This window comes from Mchenga conophoros, linkage group LG1 (assembly GCF_057382185.1).
Source record: "Mchenga conophoros isolate Kocher_MC1m ecotype Shallow Benthic linkage group LG1, M_conophoros_male_GT1.1, whole genome shotgun sequence".
NCBI lineage: Eukaryota > Metazoa > Chordata > Actinopteri > Cichliformes > Cichlidae > Mchenga > Mchenga conophoros.
In genome coordinates this window covers 29,356,160-29,375,733 of record NC_140526.1, presented here as the reverse complement: position 1 = coordinate 29,375,733, position 19,574 = coordinate 29,356,160, and the positions used below count along the sequence as shown (strand labels likewise).

Genomic DNA, 19,574 nt, shown 5'->3' with positions numbered 1-19,574 from the left:
CACGGTCCAGCCTCTCCTGTACAGTACCAACATCCACTGTGGGTACAGATGTCCCAGTGGGCTCTGTACGAGTAGACTGTTGACTGAGCTCTGGAACCTCCATATCCTCCAATGCAAGGCAGGTGTAGACATCAGCAAGCTTGGCATTCCTCCGCAGAATAACAGGGTTGTCTGTGACATTAAGGAGCTTGAGTGGGACCCACCTGTCTCCCCAGAGAGGAGTCACCACTCTAGCGACCATGATGCCCCTGGGTGCAGAGCGAGAGGTGGTTGGCTCAGTAACTACAGTAGAGCCGGGAGATATCTTAACATCTTTCGGAAGTTTCCCCCATACAAGAAACTCACTGTTACCTGGCAGGGTGACAGCCCTGTTGCACCTGACTGTGCCCACTTTGTCTGGTATCTCAGTACCAGACCAGCGTTCCAGGCCAGCAAGCAGAGAGAGGAACTGTTCAAGTTCCTGATGCCCTGAACGCGACATCGAAACTGCCTCCCAGTAGCTTGCATCTTTCTTGAACTGACGGATTAAATGTCTGATGACATTCGAGCCAACTATTAAGTCTTGATTCTCAACAACAAAGGTTGGAACCAAGATACGACACCCATACACTTCCATGTCAAGCTCCACCACTGATTTAGGCTTCACTCGTACACCACCACAGCCAACAAAAACAACAGTGGGTGCCCCCTGATTTCTCAAATCAATAGCACCAGCAGCAGCAAGCCTCTGCAGCACTACTTCACTCAAAGAACAGGCCATTGAACCACTATCCAACATAGCACCAAGGGATGACTTGCCTCCGATTGTAACAGGAGTGTAGAACAGGCTGTCACTGCTGCTGATTCTCTGTGTGTCCTGAAAAATAACTCTCTCAGACTTGTCTAAGTCCTTTACATTGTCATACAGTTCTGCTGCATCATGTGTGTGGGAGTGTTCTTCATAACCTGTACAGCCTCCCTCAAAGCACAGGTCGTCTAGTTTCCCTGGGCATTGTCACCCGTAGAGGCCCCATTGGCACACGAGCGACGTGTGTGACCGGGCTGAAAGCATGTGAAACAGAGTCGGGCAAAGCGGCAATGGGACTGTGTAGTGTGGTCCTCCTTATTACAGACCTGACAGCTCCTGCCATTGAACAAAGGGGCCCGATTCTGTACTCGTCTGCCACCCTGCCGTGAGGGGGAATGTCCATCCCCAGCCTTCGCTTTATTCAACAGCTCCCTGAGCATCGACATCATCTCACCAAGCACAGCATTGTCGCTGGGCTGCTGACAGTGGGGGAACTGCTGCTCAGGAGCAGGGAGGGCAGACTGCTTCTGGTAATGCAGGGGAATAGTCTGGCATCTATTCTGAGTTGAGGTCGTCGGATTCCGTTCCCCATCCTGTGACAATAGAGGAGGAACAGTGGGACAGCTTGGAGCAAGAAACATCTGCTGCGTCTGGGACAAGAGAGGAGAGGGTGAGACAGAGGGTCCTACCCCAGGTGACGGGGGTGACGTAGGAAGCGCGTCAACACCAGAAGACTTCCTGTCATCGTTATTCAAGAGCTCAACACGCGTGTCATCACGAATTAGTGCTGCTGCATGGGCCTCAACCACGCGCACTCTCACAGAAGACACCCTCTTGCGCCGATACTCATCTATCCTCTCCTGAATCTCCTTGCACGTCCACTCATGTATCTGTTTGTACTTAAACACAGATGCGAGCTCAGGATCTGGGCAGTGTTTCACAAACATTTTAGCGATCTCACCACCAATGTCCTCCATTCGCCTGCCTTGACGCTTCAAACCTTCCTCAGCCATATCAGCAGCCTTGTTGAGGCGTATCCAGTAATCAACAGGATTCTCCCTGTGAGAAGGCAGAGTTGAGTAGAAGTCCTGCAGGGGTAGGCAAGAGGAAGTGCTGCTGAAGTACCTTATCAGCATGTTGAATATGACATCAGGGGCGCAGGAAGTAATAAGCGCAGGATCACTTCTCAAGCCTATCTTAACTACATCCCTGGCCTTCCCCATTAGCCTCCCCATCACCTCCTCTGTCTGCAACGACACATCAAGACTCTGCTTCCTGATGTATGATTTCATCAACTCAACCCATTCAGTCACTGTGTACTTGTCTGTACCATCACCCCTGAAAATGACAGGTTCCCTGTCGGATTTTACAATAACACTGAATTGAGTGTTTTCACTAGGTGTATTCGTATCGCCACCCGAATGTGAAGTCTGGTTATGTGAGTGAGCATTATTTCGGTCGACATCACCAACAGCTCCACTAGACATAAGTCTGGCCGCAATAGATTCACCTATCTGTGAACCAAGTTGAAAGATCATGTCACTAAACTGGTTTAATGTGTCATTCCCATCACCGGGAGTGGAGTGACGTGCTTCGCCCCGCAAAAATTGCCCCACGGGAGACTCATCCGGATCTAAATCCGACCCAAAGGCTCCAACCCTCCCAGGCAACACAGGTGAAGCTCCCTCATCCCTCCCAACTGACCCATGTGACAGTAAATGAGCACGTGCTGCACCTCTACCCCGCCCAACAGAGGAGAGAACATTTTCACATATATCACTCAGCTGGAATTTGCTTGCCATATTAGCATATAAACAGAAAAAAAAAGGAAAAGCAAGAAAAACAAACCAAAACAAAACGTAGACAATAACAAATATTCAGAGTTGCAGGTGTCAGCACAAGCAGTCCGGAGAGAGTCCCATCAAATCAAAGAACAAACAGTCCAGTACCTCAACGTAATTCACAGTCCAAGACGAGCAAAGGATGAATCTTTAAGCACAATACACTGCAACCTGGGTTGGAGATCTGCATCAAGTTGATCTCAAATCACAGAGTCACGGCACCAATGTAGCTGTTGCTGTTCTGAGAGTCTATTGTGCAAGTGGTGTGATATGCCCATGTAGAAAGGACGGCACTGCAACGCTGGACTTGCCCTTACTCTGGGCTCCCTCTTTATTCTGGCAACTGGTACAAAGAAAACAGCACACAGTCTTCATTAACAATCTGCAAAGCAACTGCAACATTCAGTTCACCAGCTTGGGAGTTTTTTTCCTTTTTCCTTTTCCAAACATAACACTTAACAAATGACTAAGATATATTTATACAACACAACATCAACAAAATCTTTATTTTAAAAGTTCTAGCTGAAACCAAACTTGTGATCGTATAGTAGCAATATTATTTATTTATTTTTCTCCTTTTTCCTAACCAACAACAACAATAACATATAAAAACAGCTTTTCTATTATAAAACAATCATCATTGTTCATCATTTTTTTTCCTATACAACAGCATCAATTAAAACTTATACTTAACAGCGCCTACCTGGTACAAAGAAAACAGCACACAGTCTTCATTAACAATCTGCAAAGCAACTGCAACATTCAGTTCTGTTAAAAAGAATTAGAACAATCACAATCTCATAGAGAAGCATTAGAGCTGAGTGCAAGTCAAAAAGCACCCGACTAGCTAACGAGTATTAGCTTAGCATGCTAACTAAAAATGCTACTCGTGAATAAAGTTACTACCCATGCATCAAAATGCCTGTAACTTTCGGGATACATGCTAGTACTGCTTACAATCAAAATGCATGTTGACAATTACCACTATGAGGGTGTTTTCATTAATACAATTACAAAATTGACAACAGTATCGCTCACTAGCACCTACCACCAGCTTGGGAGTTTTTTTCCTTTGCTGAGGCATGCGCTGTGCAGCAATTTGGAACCTTAACAGTTGCAGTTGCTGTGTTTGTCCACCAGGTGGCTCCAACTATTCACAAAGCACATCAATTTTGAGGAAATTCATTAAGCTATTTTCTAACTCTGTTACACATGCTACACTGCAAAGACTGGAAAAAGCAGGCATAACGCTGAATGTTGAAAAATGCGAGCTCTCCCAGAGCAAGGTTGCTTTCTTGGGTCACATCATAGCGGATACAGGAATCAGTCCTGACCCGAAGAAAACGGAGGCAATTACAGAAATGACAGAGCCAACTAATGTGTCAGAGTTGCGCAGTTTTCTGGGCATGGTGAATCAAGTGGGCAAGTTCATCCCCCATTTAGCTGAAAAAGACAAAGCCCTGCGAGATCTTCTTTCCAAAAAGAACGCATGGTATTGGGGAACTGACCAAGTGAGAGCTTTCAAAACATTACGAGATGCCCTGACCTCACCCCCAGTGCTCGCAATGTATGACCCCAACAGAGACATTAAAGTATCAGCAGATGCTTCATCCTATGGTCTCGGAGGTGTTCTTTTGCAGCTGTGGGAAGAAGGATGGCGACCAGTGGCGTATGCATCGAGGTCCCTTTTTCCTACAGAACAACGATACGCACAAGTGGAAAAAGAGACACTGGCATCTACATGGGCGTGTGAGCGTTTTCGTGATTTCCTGATTGGTAAACATTTTTGTCTTGAAACGGACCACAAACCTCTCGTTTCCTTACTGGGAGGACAAGCTCTGGATCTCTTGCCACCCAGGATCCAGCGATTCAGAATGAGACTCATGCGTTACTCGTACACTGTGCAGTACGCCCCAGAGAAATCGCTCTGGACAGCAGATACTTTGTCCCGCTCACCTCTGAAAAAACCAATGAACCTGTCAGACAAAGAGCTAATGGAAAGCACAGACATATATGTCGACAGTATTGTAGCAAACATGCCTGTCAGTTCATCTTATATGCAAACACTGAAGGAACAACTGAAAAGCGACAGTGTGTGTGCTCGCGTCATGGACATGTGCACCGAAGGCTGGCCAGAACATGCAAAACAAGAGCCTTTACTGCGAAATTACTGGCCTGACCGAGCCACGCTCACTGTTGAAGACGGCCTTTTGTTAAAAGACACACGGCTTGTCATTCCTTCAGCAATGAGAAACGAGGTGCTGGAAAAACTACACGAAGGACATCAAGGTGTTGTAAAATGTAAAGCTCGTGCACGCCAAACAGTGTGGTGGCCCGGGCTGAGTCAACAAATCTCTGAGATGGTGCTCAAGTGCAAAACGTGTATTCAAGAAAGACACAATAACAGTGAGCCACTCATGCCAACAGAATACCCTGCCCGCCCATGGCAGAGAGTGGGCACAGATCTTTTCGAGCTGGGAGGGAAAACTTACCTTCTCGCTGTTGACTATCACTCTAGATTTGTTGAGATTGCTTTGTTAAACAGGACAAAATCAAACGACGTCATTACTCACCTGAAATCTTTCTTTGCCCGTCATGGCATCCCAGAGGTCCTCATGTCTGATAATGGGCCACAGTATTCAGGTCAAATCTTTACAGACTTTGCAGCAGCATACGGCTTCAAACACACAAGACCAAACCTGCTCTCGGGGAGCTGCCTCACAGTTGGTCGTCTTGAGGCAGACGCAGATTCTTGGCAGTCCGCTCAGGAGCAAACGTGGTCTTGTACGCAGTGATGAAGAGGCCTTGCAGAGGGCAGGACTTTCCAGAGTAAAGAAAAAGCAGCACAGCATTGTTGAGACTAAGTTTGAGTTGGTGGCCAGACATCCAACTGGAGATGTCAGCAGGCCTAATGGAGATGCGTGCCTCAACCTGAGTGTCAAAGAAAAGAATAGCTGTGGAAGCTGATATAAACTGTAATGCAGATCAACTCCACATAAGGTGGGACACCTGTTGGAGCAGCTGAAGCAAGTTGTCATCAACGTCTTTACAGAGGGAGGTGAAAAATGGACAAAGGGTTACATAAAACACGGAGAATTTAGTGTGTTGTCTCAACCTGGCAATGGCAACTTTCTGTGGTGATTTCATGAGGCTTCGTTCAAGCTATAAAATCTAAAATGCAAAACGAATGTGTAAGACTGGGCTGTGCTCAGACTCGTGTGAAAGGAGAATGCGCATAATAGAAGGAAAAAAAGACAGCGATGAAAGCCAATGCAATGGAACACATAGCCTATACTGTGTCAAAAACCTTTTTTGTTCTTCTTGGTTTTAGAGGGATAGCAGACTGGAGCGAGGAGCAAGTTTGACTCTATATTTGCTGGGTGTGGCTGCAGACATGAAGCAATGCGTGTGAAAACTATCACTGGACTGGACAAAATTCCTCAAATATGGACAGTGTAAATATCCACCGGACATATATCAAGAGGAATAACAGTGACTTTTTTATTTTTTGAGGGGATGAGCGAAAGAAATTACATTTCTTTAATATTTATAACTACTGGAGAGAATGGTTCGTCTGATTATCGTTTGGAACTGTTCTGTGTCACCACGTTTAAACAAAGGAGGAGCAGGTGTACTGGTTTCAAAGATGAAAAAAAAGACATGTTATTTATATTATTCAGACTTTAAACAAACATATAAACGTCTTCATCCTCCCGGTTTTTTCTGGGCTGACTCTGTCGTTATAGTGTCGCTGCATGCTGAAGGTCCGCGGCTTAAAGTGCATTTTTAAACTCAAGATTTTTATTGTATCGCGAGAGCAGGGCACGGAAGGGGGGAGTTTGGGGAAAGTTGAGCTGAGCAGGGATGAGGAAAGACCTCAGCTGGAAAGGAGAGACGCAGTGAGTTTTACCATTCTCATCCTCTGGAATGCATCAGCTAACTTATCTGTGCACAATTCACGCACAATTGGATGCGCTCGGGCAGACTTCAAAAGTTGCATCTATTTATAGCCTAGGAGCCTAAGCGACGGTTTTCAGTGGCTTTTTTTTTCTTTTCCACAGTTTGCTCCTACACGTTTTTTTGTTTTTATTGTTTTTGTTTTGTTTTTACCTGCAAGTCAAAGTGCAGACAGTCCTCTGTCGAGTCCCAAGCGAATCTCCTATTCGGGAGACAAGGTAAGGAATTGGCTGGTGATACATTTTTTTAAATTTTTTTTTGCATGCTTTTGCAAACCTATCACCACCAACCCAGTGACAACAGCAGAGTGTTTTTTATTTGGTTTTTTGCCCACGATTTCTTGCAGTCTCCACTGTCTCCTTTCAAAATGTTTTTTCCCCTCCTGCATTTATTGTTGTGCAGCTTTGACTCCAGACAGGAGAGGTCGACGGGGCTGGGAAACTACATAAGGTGATTTTTCTTCACTGAAGTCGTACACTTGAGAGTGGAAATGACAGAAATTAAGCGTGGAGGACGGCTGCTGCAGTTGGCCGTGACTGTGGCTTTACTGTCGCTCTGTGCCGAGGCTAAAGACGCAGCAGAGGTGGCAGATACCGAAATCACTGAGTTGGCGACGAAGCAGACCGACACCAGAGCCAGTAGGGCCAAGAGGAGGGGAGGGACGGACGTCCTCAGAGGGTAATGTGGTTCTAATAATCCGGCAAAGTCAGTTTTGGAAATCTTTTCTTTTCTTTTCTTTTAAACTTGGAGCAGGTGTCTGTCCTCACATGTTAATTGGTGTGTGTGTGTGTGTGTGTGTGTGTGTGTGTGTGATTTTGTGTATTTTTAAAAAGGCAGACTGGGACCCATGAGTGACATTGTCTGTGATGGGAAGTTTGGAGAAAAGGTTTAGTAATTAAATACTGGCAAGAATATCACATTCCTGCTGACTGCAATAATAAATTACATCCAAACAAAGGAGGCCATTGGCCGTGTGGCTGTGGCAGAGAGAGAGAGAGAGGGGGAGAGAGAAAGAAAGAGAGTAACAGCCTAATCCTCTTTCTAGCCAAAAACACCACACCCCAGTTGTGGATAAATCACATCTGCAGCTGTACACAGTGGGTCACTGCTGGAGAGGTTTTGTGTGTGTGTGTGTGTGTGTGTGTGTGTGTGTGTGTGTGTGTGAGAAAGAGAGAGCGACAGAAAGGAAAGACAGACAGGAGGAAACCAATGCAGAAAAGAAAGAACGTTTGTGTTCAGTGATGACAGCAAACAGCTGATGAAGGTCACACAACTCAATGAGCATTCTCCACAGGCATTTTTATTTGACATGCTTTAAGTTAATCTATCTGAACATCTGGGTTCAGTGCAGGAAGTGCATACAGGCTGCATACTGTGTCATGCAGACTTACCACTGTTTCCAACATCCAAATGGCTTCAATTGTCTGGTTTCAGTTACAGTGTACATTATGTATATACTGACCCCTTGGTCAATGTATGCAAAGTGATTATAAGTTCACATATGTCGACCTGCTCAACATCTGTAGGTGGGAGGACGGACTAGGTGTTCACTTTCATGTCAGATAAAACATTTTTGTGTACAGGTGCAGTAAATTTCTTATAGTGGCTGTGCTCACATCATAGCATATTCCAGTGGTTCCCTACATTGTTTTACACACGAACACCAGACAGCTTTATTCGATACTTAAAAAGTTAAGAAATGAAAGAATTAGTTCTGTCATTTGTGCAAGGGAACATCAGATCCATGTGAAAAAAGCTTGGGAACCACAGGCACACACAAGAACTTTCTAAGTAAAAGCAATGGACAGCTTGTGGTTTTTTTTTTGAGGACTGTTAGGATATGATTCAGGCAGTTCCTTTGTACATACAAAAGATTGTGATTAAGATTGTCATTTACTTCTACAGTAATACATGGCTTATTACTGGCACATGGTGACAAAGAATTTGGTATTAAGTGAGAAACGGGATGACAATGAGAAGTCGAGATGAAGGTGGGTTGCAAAGCAGCTTGCAGCTTGCAGATGTGCAGCTACTGTTTCTGGGCTAAAGAAGCATAAATAGTTCACTCTGTGTGGTTTTTACCAAGTGAAAGTCTACAAACTATGTTGAGCCTTGTGTATAGGTGCAGTGGACTTTCAGATCAGCTCATCAGGTGATCAGCAGGGATTACAGGTTATCTTTACTTTGTGGCTCACCTGATCTATCACTATGCCTGATTGTTAGTATTTTTGGGAGGGTCTCAGTGTTTGTGTATTTAACAAAATATGGATGCTGTGCTTGGACAACACAGACAGATCCCAACTACCATTCTATTAAAGTGTCCATGAGCAGTGTGCCATTATTCCTGCCACCTGTTTTAAAAGCTTCAAGAAACAGACCATCAGTTTCAATAATATGTAGACGAGTAAGTAATATAGAGTAATTAGTGTTTGGTGTGCCAAATTTCAAGCCCACTTGGACAGATCTTCGATATATATCTTAATTAAAGGACTTGTCTTGAAAATACTTGAGTTTTTTTGACATGGATCATCACTTTTTGATCGTCTGCAGCCCAAATGTGTGCGGCTCAAGAAACAACGCCTACTGCTGCCCAGGTTGGAAGACTCTGACTGGAGGAAATCAGTGCATTGTTCGTGAGTATCACCTCTATTAGTCTACTTGCACTTCTCATTGTCAATTTTAAATCAATTTTTGCCATAAATTTCAGTTTTTATTTATTTTATCCTAAATTTATTTGGTCTATTTCTCTGGCTGTGGTTACTTCAGGTATACTTTGTCATTAATTGTATTGACTCCACATTTTGCTCTGTCAAACTTCACCTGCCTTCACTCACTTAGTAGACAAGAGAGTCTGAGAAGCTGTGTGATTGCAGCGCTGGCTGGATGCCGGTCGTAGCTCTAATGACATTGTTTAGCAGTGGGGTTCATGGAGTAGGGTTCATTGGCTGGACTCTACCTGATGGGAGCTGGGGGGGAAGTGGACCATGCCAACAAAAGTCTGTGGGAAAGAGAACAACAGAGCAACACAGACGACACCAACTGAAAACACATAACATTTATGGTAACAAAACTCACAGAAGAAAATAGCTCAGCAACGTTGCCAAGTCAGCTTCTACAAGTAAAGCACGATCAGGGCAAAAAGAAAGATTTGGCCTTCTTTGGACTGTGGTCTGTGTTTGAAATATTACAGAAGAGAGTTTAGCATGAGGTTAAGATCAGCGTTTTAGCTGCAACAACTGATATTCTAACCTGAAATTCAAAACCGGCAGCGGACAGGCTGACAAGCAGCAGACCCACAACATCAGAATTTCTCGAACGCAAAATAAAGTCAAGTCCTGGCGCCGTGACGTGAGCGTTGCTTTGTTATTTGGCCTTGTATTTTCTTTGACCGAGTATCATTTTCTCATTTGCAGCCATCTGCCGGAGTTCATGTGGAGATGGTTTCTGCTCCAGACCCAATATGTGCACCTGCCCCAATGGTCAGATCGCACCATCCTGTGGATCCAAGTCAGGTCATTCACTCACCTCCATTTTCATATACTTTCTTCTGAATCAGCTCCATTGAAGTGTTATTAGTTTTGTAATATATAATGTGGGTGGCTGGAATGGGAGTGGGGCAATAGACAAAGATAATTATGATTTATGCAAATAGGAGTAATGGATGACAGAAAATATGCCATCTTATATAAATTTTCTTTTATTACAGAAATTGCAATCGAATTGATTTTTTGGCACTTAAAAAAAATCACAGTTGTTTTTCTCTCCTTATCATGAGTAATGGGCACCAGCTTATGTGTACTAGCATATGAGATAGCAGGGCAAAGAACCTGAACGCATCCCTTTTAACTGCCTAAGACTGAAGCAACTGATATATGTTGCAATCACATCCTTGATACTAGCGGCCGGTCCTGTGGGTTTTGTGAACGGGTGTGTGTAAGTGTCGACTGGGAGTGTGTATGCTTTGGAAGATGTCCACCATCAACATCTTCTCTATGTCGCTCCCTTGCAGCTCACCGCACTTCAACCTGGTGTGCTCATCTGTTTACACACCATAAATTTTTTTAGGAAATATCTAGAAGCATAACGTTTAAGAAACATGGTTCAGTGTCAGTTTTGTTGATGTCGTAAATATAATCTGCAGCATGTGTTTGGATACACTGAACTGAACCCTAACGCTGGTCTGTGTTCATGTGTGTGTGTATCTTTGTCTTGTTCTTCCCACAGTCCAGCACTGTAACATTCGGTGTATGAATGGGGGATCATGTGCAGAGGACCAGTGCTTGTGTCAGAAGGGCTATGTGGGAAACCACTGTGGACAACGTAAGGCTCATAATAAAACGCATTACTCTGAATAACTTCATCATTATCTGCCTCCTTTTTAATTCTATTTCTTAGAGTTTCTGTTTTACCCTCAAGCTTGTAATAGTGCTATTTAGTAAAACTTAGCGTCAATAACATTGAGGCCCTCTAGAAGCAAGTCTGGCAACTCTTATTTGGGTGGAAAAAAGAGCTAATGAATGCAAGAACAGAATTTATTGTCTAATTAAAACACTGTGTATAGTCATGTGAAAAAGCCTTACTGCTTTCAAGGGAAATCAGAGAATAAGTAGCACTCAGGTGCTGCTAATCAAATGAACCTGATTAACTGATCATCAGCAAGTGTGAGCACTGTGGAAGCAGAGGTTTTGGCAGATTTCTGTTCTGAGCGTTGAGATGTGTGTTAACACAGCGCCACAATCGTCCCAAGACTGGACAGACAAGCTAATCACAAGGTCAGAGAACAGCACAGATTAAGGTTGAAAATTTGCATCTTAACAAATCAAAGGAATTCTGGAATAATGTTTTTTGTGCAAGTGCGACCAGAATGGAGAGGTTTGGCCGTAATTTACAGCGCCACATTTGGTGAAAACCAAACACTTAACACCAACTGTGAAGCATGGTAGAGGAGAGGTGATGATTTGGGCTTGTGTTGTGACCTGGGTGCCTTGCAGCCATTAAGCTGACCATGAACTCTGAATATCAAAGTATTCTAGAGTCAAATGAGAGGCCATCTCTCTGACAGCTAAAGCATCATTATTCTGACAGTATACAGCATTGAATGTGCAATAAAATGGCTTAAAAAGAAAACACTTGAGGTGCTGCAGTGACCCAGTTAGAGTCTAGACCAGCGGTCCCCAACCTTTTTTGCGCCACTGACCGGTTTATGTCCGGCAATATTTTCACGGACTGGCCTTGAAGATTTCGCAGATAAATACAACAAAATAAACCAAAAAAAAGAAGATTTATTCATAACACATGGGAAAAGACCCAGGGAAACCGAGTTAACGATAAAAACGATAAAAAAGTAACTATTTTAAAACGATAAAAACCCTGAAAAACCATGAATTTCACAGCCGAGCCTCAACTCTCATGGCTCGGTACCAAACGACTCATGGACTGGTACCGGTCAGTGGCCCGGGGGGTTGGGGACCGCTGGTCTAGATATCAGCCTCCTTAAAATATTGCTGCAGGACCTTAAGAGAGCAAAGTATAATCAGATGCCTGGAAACCTCAATGAACTGAAGCAAACACTGTAAAGAAGAATGGGTCAGAAATTCTACACAACAATGTGAGAAACTAATAATATCATACAGCTTATTTGGTATTAAATCATGAGTTATGAGTCCTGTGAAAATATTCTTTTTCACATGACTGTGCTTACTAAATTTCACTATAGAAAAGGATCACTGTGTGTAGGTTGGGTGTCTTTTTCCCATGGTTTTAAAGCTAAGAGCATGTGCCTAAACTTTTGATGCTCATTTCTTGCTCCACCTAACCACAACTAGTGACATCATTGTGTTACTGAATTCCTTCACTTTGCATCAGTTATATTTGGTGACACCCTACAAAAACAAAATCCTGGCCCCATCTACACAGCGGTGTCCTCCTGTTGTGACATTGTCGATTTCTCTCTCTTCTCCAGCGGTATGTGAAAATGGCTGTCTCAATGGAGGAAGGTGCGTGGCTCCCAACAGATGTGTATGCACGTACGGCTTCACCGGAGCTCAGTGCGAGCGAGGTAATGAGCGCCACACCGCATTACTCCGAATTTTCCTCCTTCACTTTACATGAAACTGTTCCTGTGCTCTACATTCACTTCTCACTGCTGCTGAAGTAGTTTTTAAAGGCACACGTGCTGCTTCTTTAAAAACGTGACTTGATATTGAGTGGTGGTTGTGTTTTTTTGTTTTTTTTTTTGACTGAAGGCAATTCCTGCTTAGTCATGCCATCGGCTCCAGGAATGTGGTTTGTTGTGGAACATTTGAATTTTAAGCTCAAGCTCAGAAATTACCATTATTTTCCACATCTGCTCTGAAACAACGCTTTGGGGAATGTAATGTCTTTCTAAATGTGAGCTGTTTGTTAACTGAAGACCTCCCAACCTCCTGTGGTTGCTCTCTGGCACATGTGAGCAAAGTCTCCAAAGTATACAAGCACACGCAAACCAAGGGCAGCCTGCAATGTGTTTGAACAAAAATGTGAGCATTTTTTCAGTGTACGTGTTTTGTGCTTGTGCTGACGACCTTTAGAGGTCAAAATGGTGACCTACTAAAACTAATATTTGGATTAGAAGCCGAGATCCTAACTATGCTTGGGAGGCCTGTCAATTAAGTCCAACTGAAGATGTGCCTATTGGTTTACTTTAGTATGTTCATTAGCCTGTATCTAATAACAACTTATCTGGCTGCTCAACACTTGTCTGCTGGGTTTCTACTCTTTGCTGCGGAGTCTTTGGAGTGTTTGTGAGATTTTGCAGGAATGTAAATTAAGCCTTTTTTTCAACAAATTAACTTGTCAATAGTCATATTTTTCAAGAAACACAAAAAAGCACAAGGAAAAAACATGTTTTGTCTTATATAATTATTTCTGACAAAATAATTATGCACTGGGAGGGAAGGGGGCCATAACTTTTTTAACTGTTTGATTCGCCATGTAAGGTGATGAGAATTCAAGGAGATGATACATTTTTAAATGAGTGAAACAGGTATACTTGCGTATTTCGGGCAACTACTTAGAGACCACCCTCCAATTTCAGTCAGGTTCTTAACATAGTGTAATATACTGTATGGAGTTATCCATTGATGCCATTGCCAGTTCATGTTTAGCCAAAATCTAAGATGATGAAAGCCAGAACAAATCAATAAAAGTGATGATTTTGTAGTGATGAGTATAAATAGTGGAAAAATAAAAAATAATTCATCTCTACATCTTTTCTTTGATAATATGCATCTTTTTCTGTGTGTTATTGTTAGCTTCAACTGTTGTCAGCACTTTGAAGATGTCCGTTTAGGATATGAATGAAACAGCTCAGAATTACAAGCTAGCTAACTGTATTTCACTGAATTAAAATGTATTTTCAACTTTTAAGGGTAATGTGGGATGATGTTTTTCCTCTATTTGATTGACTTTTTAGTGAGAAATAGTGGATAGAAAATAAATAGAAATCCATAAATTTGCTTTTTGGCTATTCTTCTGGTATTTTGTTCGGCCCAGTCTGGGAACTGATTGGCTATCATCTGATGATAGAGCCTTAAATAGTATTTCTGGGCTTCTGGTCTAGCCAGGCAGATATCTGACCCGAAACCTTCTTCAGGTAACTTTTTTTACACTCACTAGCTACTTTGTTTGGTACACCTATTCAGCTGCCCAATTATGCTATCTAGTATGCCAATCACATGGCAGGAACTTAATGTATTTAAGCATGTAGACATGGTCAAGATGACCTGCTGAAGTTCAAACTGAGCATCAGAATGGGGAAGAAATGTGATTTACAGTGGGGCAAAAAAGTATTTAGTCAGCCACCGATTGTGCAAGTTCCCCCACCTAAAATGATGACAGAGGTCAGTAATTTGCACCAGAGGTACACTTCAACTGTGAGAGACAGAATGTGAAAAAAAAAATCCATGAATCCACATGGTAGGATTTGTAAAGAATTTATTCGTAAATCAGGGTGGAAAATAAGTATTTGGTCAATAACAAAAATACAACTCAATACTTTGTAACATAACCTTTGTTGGCAATAACAGAGGTCAAACGTTTACTATAGGTCTTTACCAGGTTTGCACACACAGTAGCTGGTATTTTGGCCCATTCCTCCATGCAGATCTTCTCGAGAGCAGTGATGTTTTGGGGCTGTCGCCGAGCAACACGGACTTTCAACTCCCGCCACAGATTTTCTATGGGGTTGAGGTCTGGAGACTGGCTAGGCCACTCCAGGACTTTCAAATGCTTCTTACGGAGCCACTCCTTTGTTGCCCGGGCGGTGTGCTTTGGATCATTGTCATGTTGGAAGACCCAGCCTCGTTTCATCTTCAAAGTTCTCACTGATGGAAGGAGGTTTTGGCTCAAAATCTCACGATACATGGCCCCATTCATTCTGTCCTTAACACGGATCAGTCGTCCTGTCGCCTTGGCAGAAAAACAGCCCCATAGCATGATGTTTCCACCCCCATGCTTCACAGTAGGTATGGTGTTCTTGGGATGCAACTCAGTATTCTTCTTCCTCCAAACACGACGAGTTGAGTTTATACCAAAAAGTTCTACTTTGGTTTCATCTGACCACATGACATTCTCCCAATCCTCTGCTGTATCATCCATGTGCTCTCTGGCAAACTTCAGACGGGCCTGGACATGCACTGGCTTCAGCAGCGGAACACGTCTGGCACTGCGGGATTTGATTCCCTGCCGTTGTAGTGTGTTACTGATGGTGACCTTTGTTACTTTGGTCCCAGCTCTCTGCAGGTCATTCACCAGGTCCCCCCGTGTGGTTCTGGGATCTTTGCTCACCGTTCTCATGATCATTTTGACCCCACGGGATGAGATCTTGCGTGGAGCCCCAGATCGAGGGAGATTATCAGTGGTCTTGTATGTCTTCCATTTTCTGATGATTGCTCCCACAGTTGATTTTTTCACACCAAGCTGCTTGCCTATTGTAGATTCACTCTTCCCAGTCTGGTGCAGGTCTACAATACTTTTCCTGGTGTCCTTCGAAAGCTCTTTGGTCTTGGCCATGGCGGAGTTTGGAGTCTGACTGTTTGAGGCTGTGGACAGGTGTCTTTTATACAGATGACACCCCAGGGCTGTGTGCTCAGTCCACTGCTCTACTCTCTCTACACACACGACTGCACTCCTCGCCACCACAGCAACATCTTTGTGAAATTTGCAGATGACACCACAGTGGTGGGGCTCATTTCCAAGGGAGACGAGTCTACGTACAGAGACGAGGTGGAGCAGCTGACGTCATGGTGTAAGGCCAATAACCTCCTCCTCAACACTTCAAAAACCAAAGAACTCATAATAGACTTCAGAAGGAAAAAGGCAGAGATCCAACCACTATTCATAAATGGGGACTGTGTAGAAAGGGTGGCAAGCTTCCGCTTCCTGGGAGTCAATATAGAGGAGAACCTTTCCTGGAGTATGAACACCTCCGAGCTGCTGAAAAAGGCCCAACAGAGACTGTACTTCCTGAGAATTCTCAGGAGGAATAACATCACACAGAGACTGCTGGTGTCCTTCTACAGAGCCACCATTGAGAGTGTTCTAACTTACTGCATATGCATCTGGTACACTAGCTGCACAGGGGCTCAGAGGAAAGCACTCCAAGGGATCATTAACACCGCCCAAAAGATCACTGGCTGCCCTCTCCCCACACTGGAAGTTCTACACAACGCCCACTGTTTTAAAAAGGCCCAAAACATCATAAAAGACACCTCACATCCTGGCCACTCCCTGTTCGAACTGTTGCCCTCAGGCAGACGGTACAGGGCAATCAGAGCAAGGACTAATAGACTCAAACACAGCTGTTATCCAACTGCAATAACACATCTGAATACTACAAAAAAATGTCCATCACGCCACTCTTGTGTTAATCTATGCACGGTCTGAAGCATGTGTGTGGGAATGTATGTGAATGTTTTACTGTTATATCTTATTAGTATTTTAAGTATTCTATCTATTTTATTTATTGAATTTTATTGTTTTATTTATATTTTGATATTGCTAGGGATGATGCAATGATCGGGGACCATTCTTAATTTCGTTGTTCTCATGACAATGACAATAAAGTTTCTGATTCTGATTCTGATGATGAGTTCAAATAGGTGCCATTCATACAGGTAACGAGTGGGGGACAGAAAAGCTTCTTACAGAAGACGTTACAGGTCTGTGAGAGCCAGAGTTTTTCCTTGTTTGAGGTGACCAAATACTTATTTTCCACCCTAATTTACGAATAAATTCTTTACAAATCCTACCATGTGAATTCATGGATTTTTTTTTTTTTCTTCACATTCTGTCTCTCACAGTTGGAGTGTACCTCTGGTGCAAATTACTGACCTCTGTCATCATTTTAGGTAAATGGTAAATGGCCTGTATTTATATAGCGCTTTACTAGTCCCTAAGGACCCCAAAGCGCTTTACATATCCAGTCATCCACCCATTCACACACTGGTGATGGTAAGCTACATTGTAGCCACAGCCACCCTGGGGCGCACTGACAGAGGCGAGGCTGCCGGACACTGGCGCCACCGGGCCCTCTGACCACCACCAGTAGGCAACGGGTGAAGTGTCTTGCCCAAGGACACAACGACCGAGACTGTCCAAGCCGGGGCTCGAACCGGCAACCTTCCGATTACAAGGCGAACGCCCAACTCTTGAGCCACGATCGCCCAGGTGGGGGAACTTGCACAATCGGTGGCTGACTAAATACTTTTTTGCCCCACTGTAAGTGGCTTTGTCATGTGGCATGCATCAGAAACTACTGATCTACTGTGATTTTCCTGCAAAACCCTCTCTAGTGTTTACAGAGAATGGTCCAAAAAAGAAAAAAGGTCCAGTGACTGGCAGTTCTCTGGGTAAAATGTCTTGTTGATATCAGAGGTCAAAGGAGAATAGCCAGACTGCTTTGAGCTGTCAGGAAGGCAACAGTATGGGTATGCAGAAGAGCATTTTTGAATGCACAACATGTTGAACCTTGAAGCAAATGGACTACAGTAGCAGACGGCCACACCAGGTGTCATTGTTTAAAACTTTGCACTAAAAATCCAGGTAGTTATGAAGGCAAACGAGGCTCCAGTCCAATACTAGCAAGGTGTACCTAATGAAGTGGCCAGTGAATGTATATTTATAGAGATTAGGTCATAATTAAGTGAAGCAGAGAAAGTTGGCTGATGCATTCAGTGGCATTTTTGGTTAAGCTACTTTCCCTGGAATTTCCTTGGCTATAATCCATTACCTCCCAAGAGAAAGACATTGTGCTCTCACATAAATACAAACAGATGCATAAAGTACATGTATACATACACCCCACAGGGTTTTCTTAATGTAGTTTACAGAACTGCGTCCCATTATGGCTCTATCTTATCGCATTAGCAAGAACACAAGCTTTCCACACACGTCATGTGACCAGAAGTCACTAAACTCAGGAGTTCGAGGTTTTCACGGCTGTAGCGTTATCATGACGTTGTCATGGCTCAGCATGAACATACTGAGCTGTGTGTGCTAAACTGGCTGGCGATCTGCTGACCAGTCGTCCCACCACCAGGCACAGCTGACTGCAGTGGAAATGCAGTCTGGTACATGAACGTGTTCTTTGTTCGTTGCAAATATGATTAAGGTTGGAATGTGGAATTGGTGATTGCATGCAGGGCTCCGTGCTCCGGCTGTAGAGTCATTTAACTGTGGAGCAATAAAGTCGAGCTTTCAGTATGACACCATTGAGACGGTGGGGAAAGACTGGCCTGAAATGGTGCTACACGTGAGTTACACAGTCAACAAGTCAGCAGCCAGAGCACAACAGGGAAGTGGGTCAATCAGCTGAGGGGCTCTCTTAGCATCTCACTGACACCCCCAAGTGTGTATGTCTGTGTGTGTTTGAGTTCAATTTGTTAGTCCGGGGAGGATGAAGAAATCTGCTGACATGCCATTAGGGAAGGCCCCACCCAAATATTAAGACCCATAACACGTGCAATGAAACACACACATGCACAAATCTCACAAACATATGCAAATTACACACACATAAAAGCATGTAAGGTGTATGTAATGAACACCATCTGCAAGGGAAAAACTTAGGAAGGGTGGATATGGAGAAGGTGTGCAGATATCTTTGTGTATGTGTTCCTGGAGTTAATCCAGGAAACTCTTTTACCCACTTCCCGTCGTGCTTTCCCTCGTTTCTTTTCTCGATGATGCTGTTATTGTGCATAAACTCGCCGGGCACTGAAGGAGCATTTCTATTGTGTTCTAAAAGTAACCAAACCTCAAAACAAACACTAAAGAGCTAACGAATCAGAGTCAACGCAAAGTCTTGAAGCTAAGATACTTCTTTACTGAAGGAGCTAAAGCAGCTACTCACCACGTTTTTCCAAACTGGGGCAAAAACAAGAGTAACATTTTGCAAGTTTTGCTGTGTTTTTGAGATCATCGCTGGCTGAAGTGGGGATGAGGAGTTGGGACATGGGCAGAATTTTTAAGTGTGTGCATGTGTGCGTGAGCGTGTTTGTGTGTGAGCACGTGCGATTACTCCCAGATGTACAGGACATGGGTGGATCCCCCAGCTGTATGCAGTTCACAGAGAGACAGTAAGATGACGGATGAAATGACACCATTTTCACCCTACAGCTGTCTGCCTCTCCCTGTTTACCTCAGCTGACTGTTTAAGTGCAGTGCTTGGATCTACTTTATCTTGTGCTCAGATCTTTTGCCTTAACACTCACTCACTCTCCTCAGCTAAGAGCTGTAATAAGCAGATATCAAGTTAGATTGTGTACTTAGAGCATTGTGAATAAGACATAACAACCTTTTTTTTTTTTGATGAAAAGAGAAACCTGAGTTCTCTTTATACAGCCTGTTGCACTCACTCAGCCTGGGCTCCATGTGAAAACTTTCCATAGCTCCTCAAACTGCTTTGCCTACATAGAGATTTTCGCTTTGTTATTTTAGATGAGGCACAT

The 19,574-nt window shown here is 43.6% G+C and overlaps 1 protein-coding gene across 1 annotated transcript in view; it reads left to right on the top strand.

Annotated features, from left to right (window-relative positions):
• Positions 1–6,493: 6,493 nt before the first annotated feature.
• The window catches only part of fbn1 (fibrillin 1), a 66,747-nt gene continuing 53,666 nt past the window's right edge, over positions 6,494–19,574 (top strand). The window contains exons 1-7 of the mRNA XM_085273824.1: positions 6,494–6,527; positions 6,690–6,803; positions 6,988–7,263; positions 9,136–9,218; positions 9,999–10,097; positions 10,810–10,905; positions 12,548–12,643. Coding sequence (XP_085129950.1) covers positions 7,076–7,263; positions 9,136–9,218; positions 9,999–10,097; positions 10,810–10,905; positions 12,548–12,643 — 562 coding nt within the window. The 5' untranslated portion in view covers positions 6,494–6,527; positions 6,690–6,803; positions 6,988–7,075. The remainder of the gene's footprint in view (positions 6,528–6,689; positions 6,804–6,987; positions 7,264–9,135; positions 9,219–9,998; positions 10,098–10,809; positions 10,906–12,547; positions 12,644–19,574) is intronic.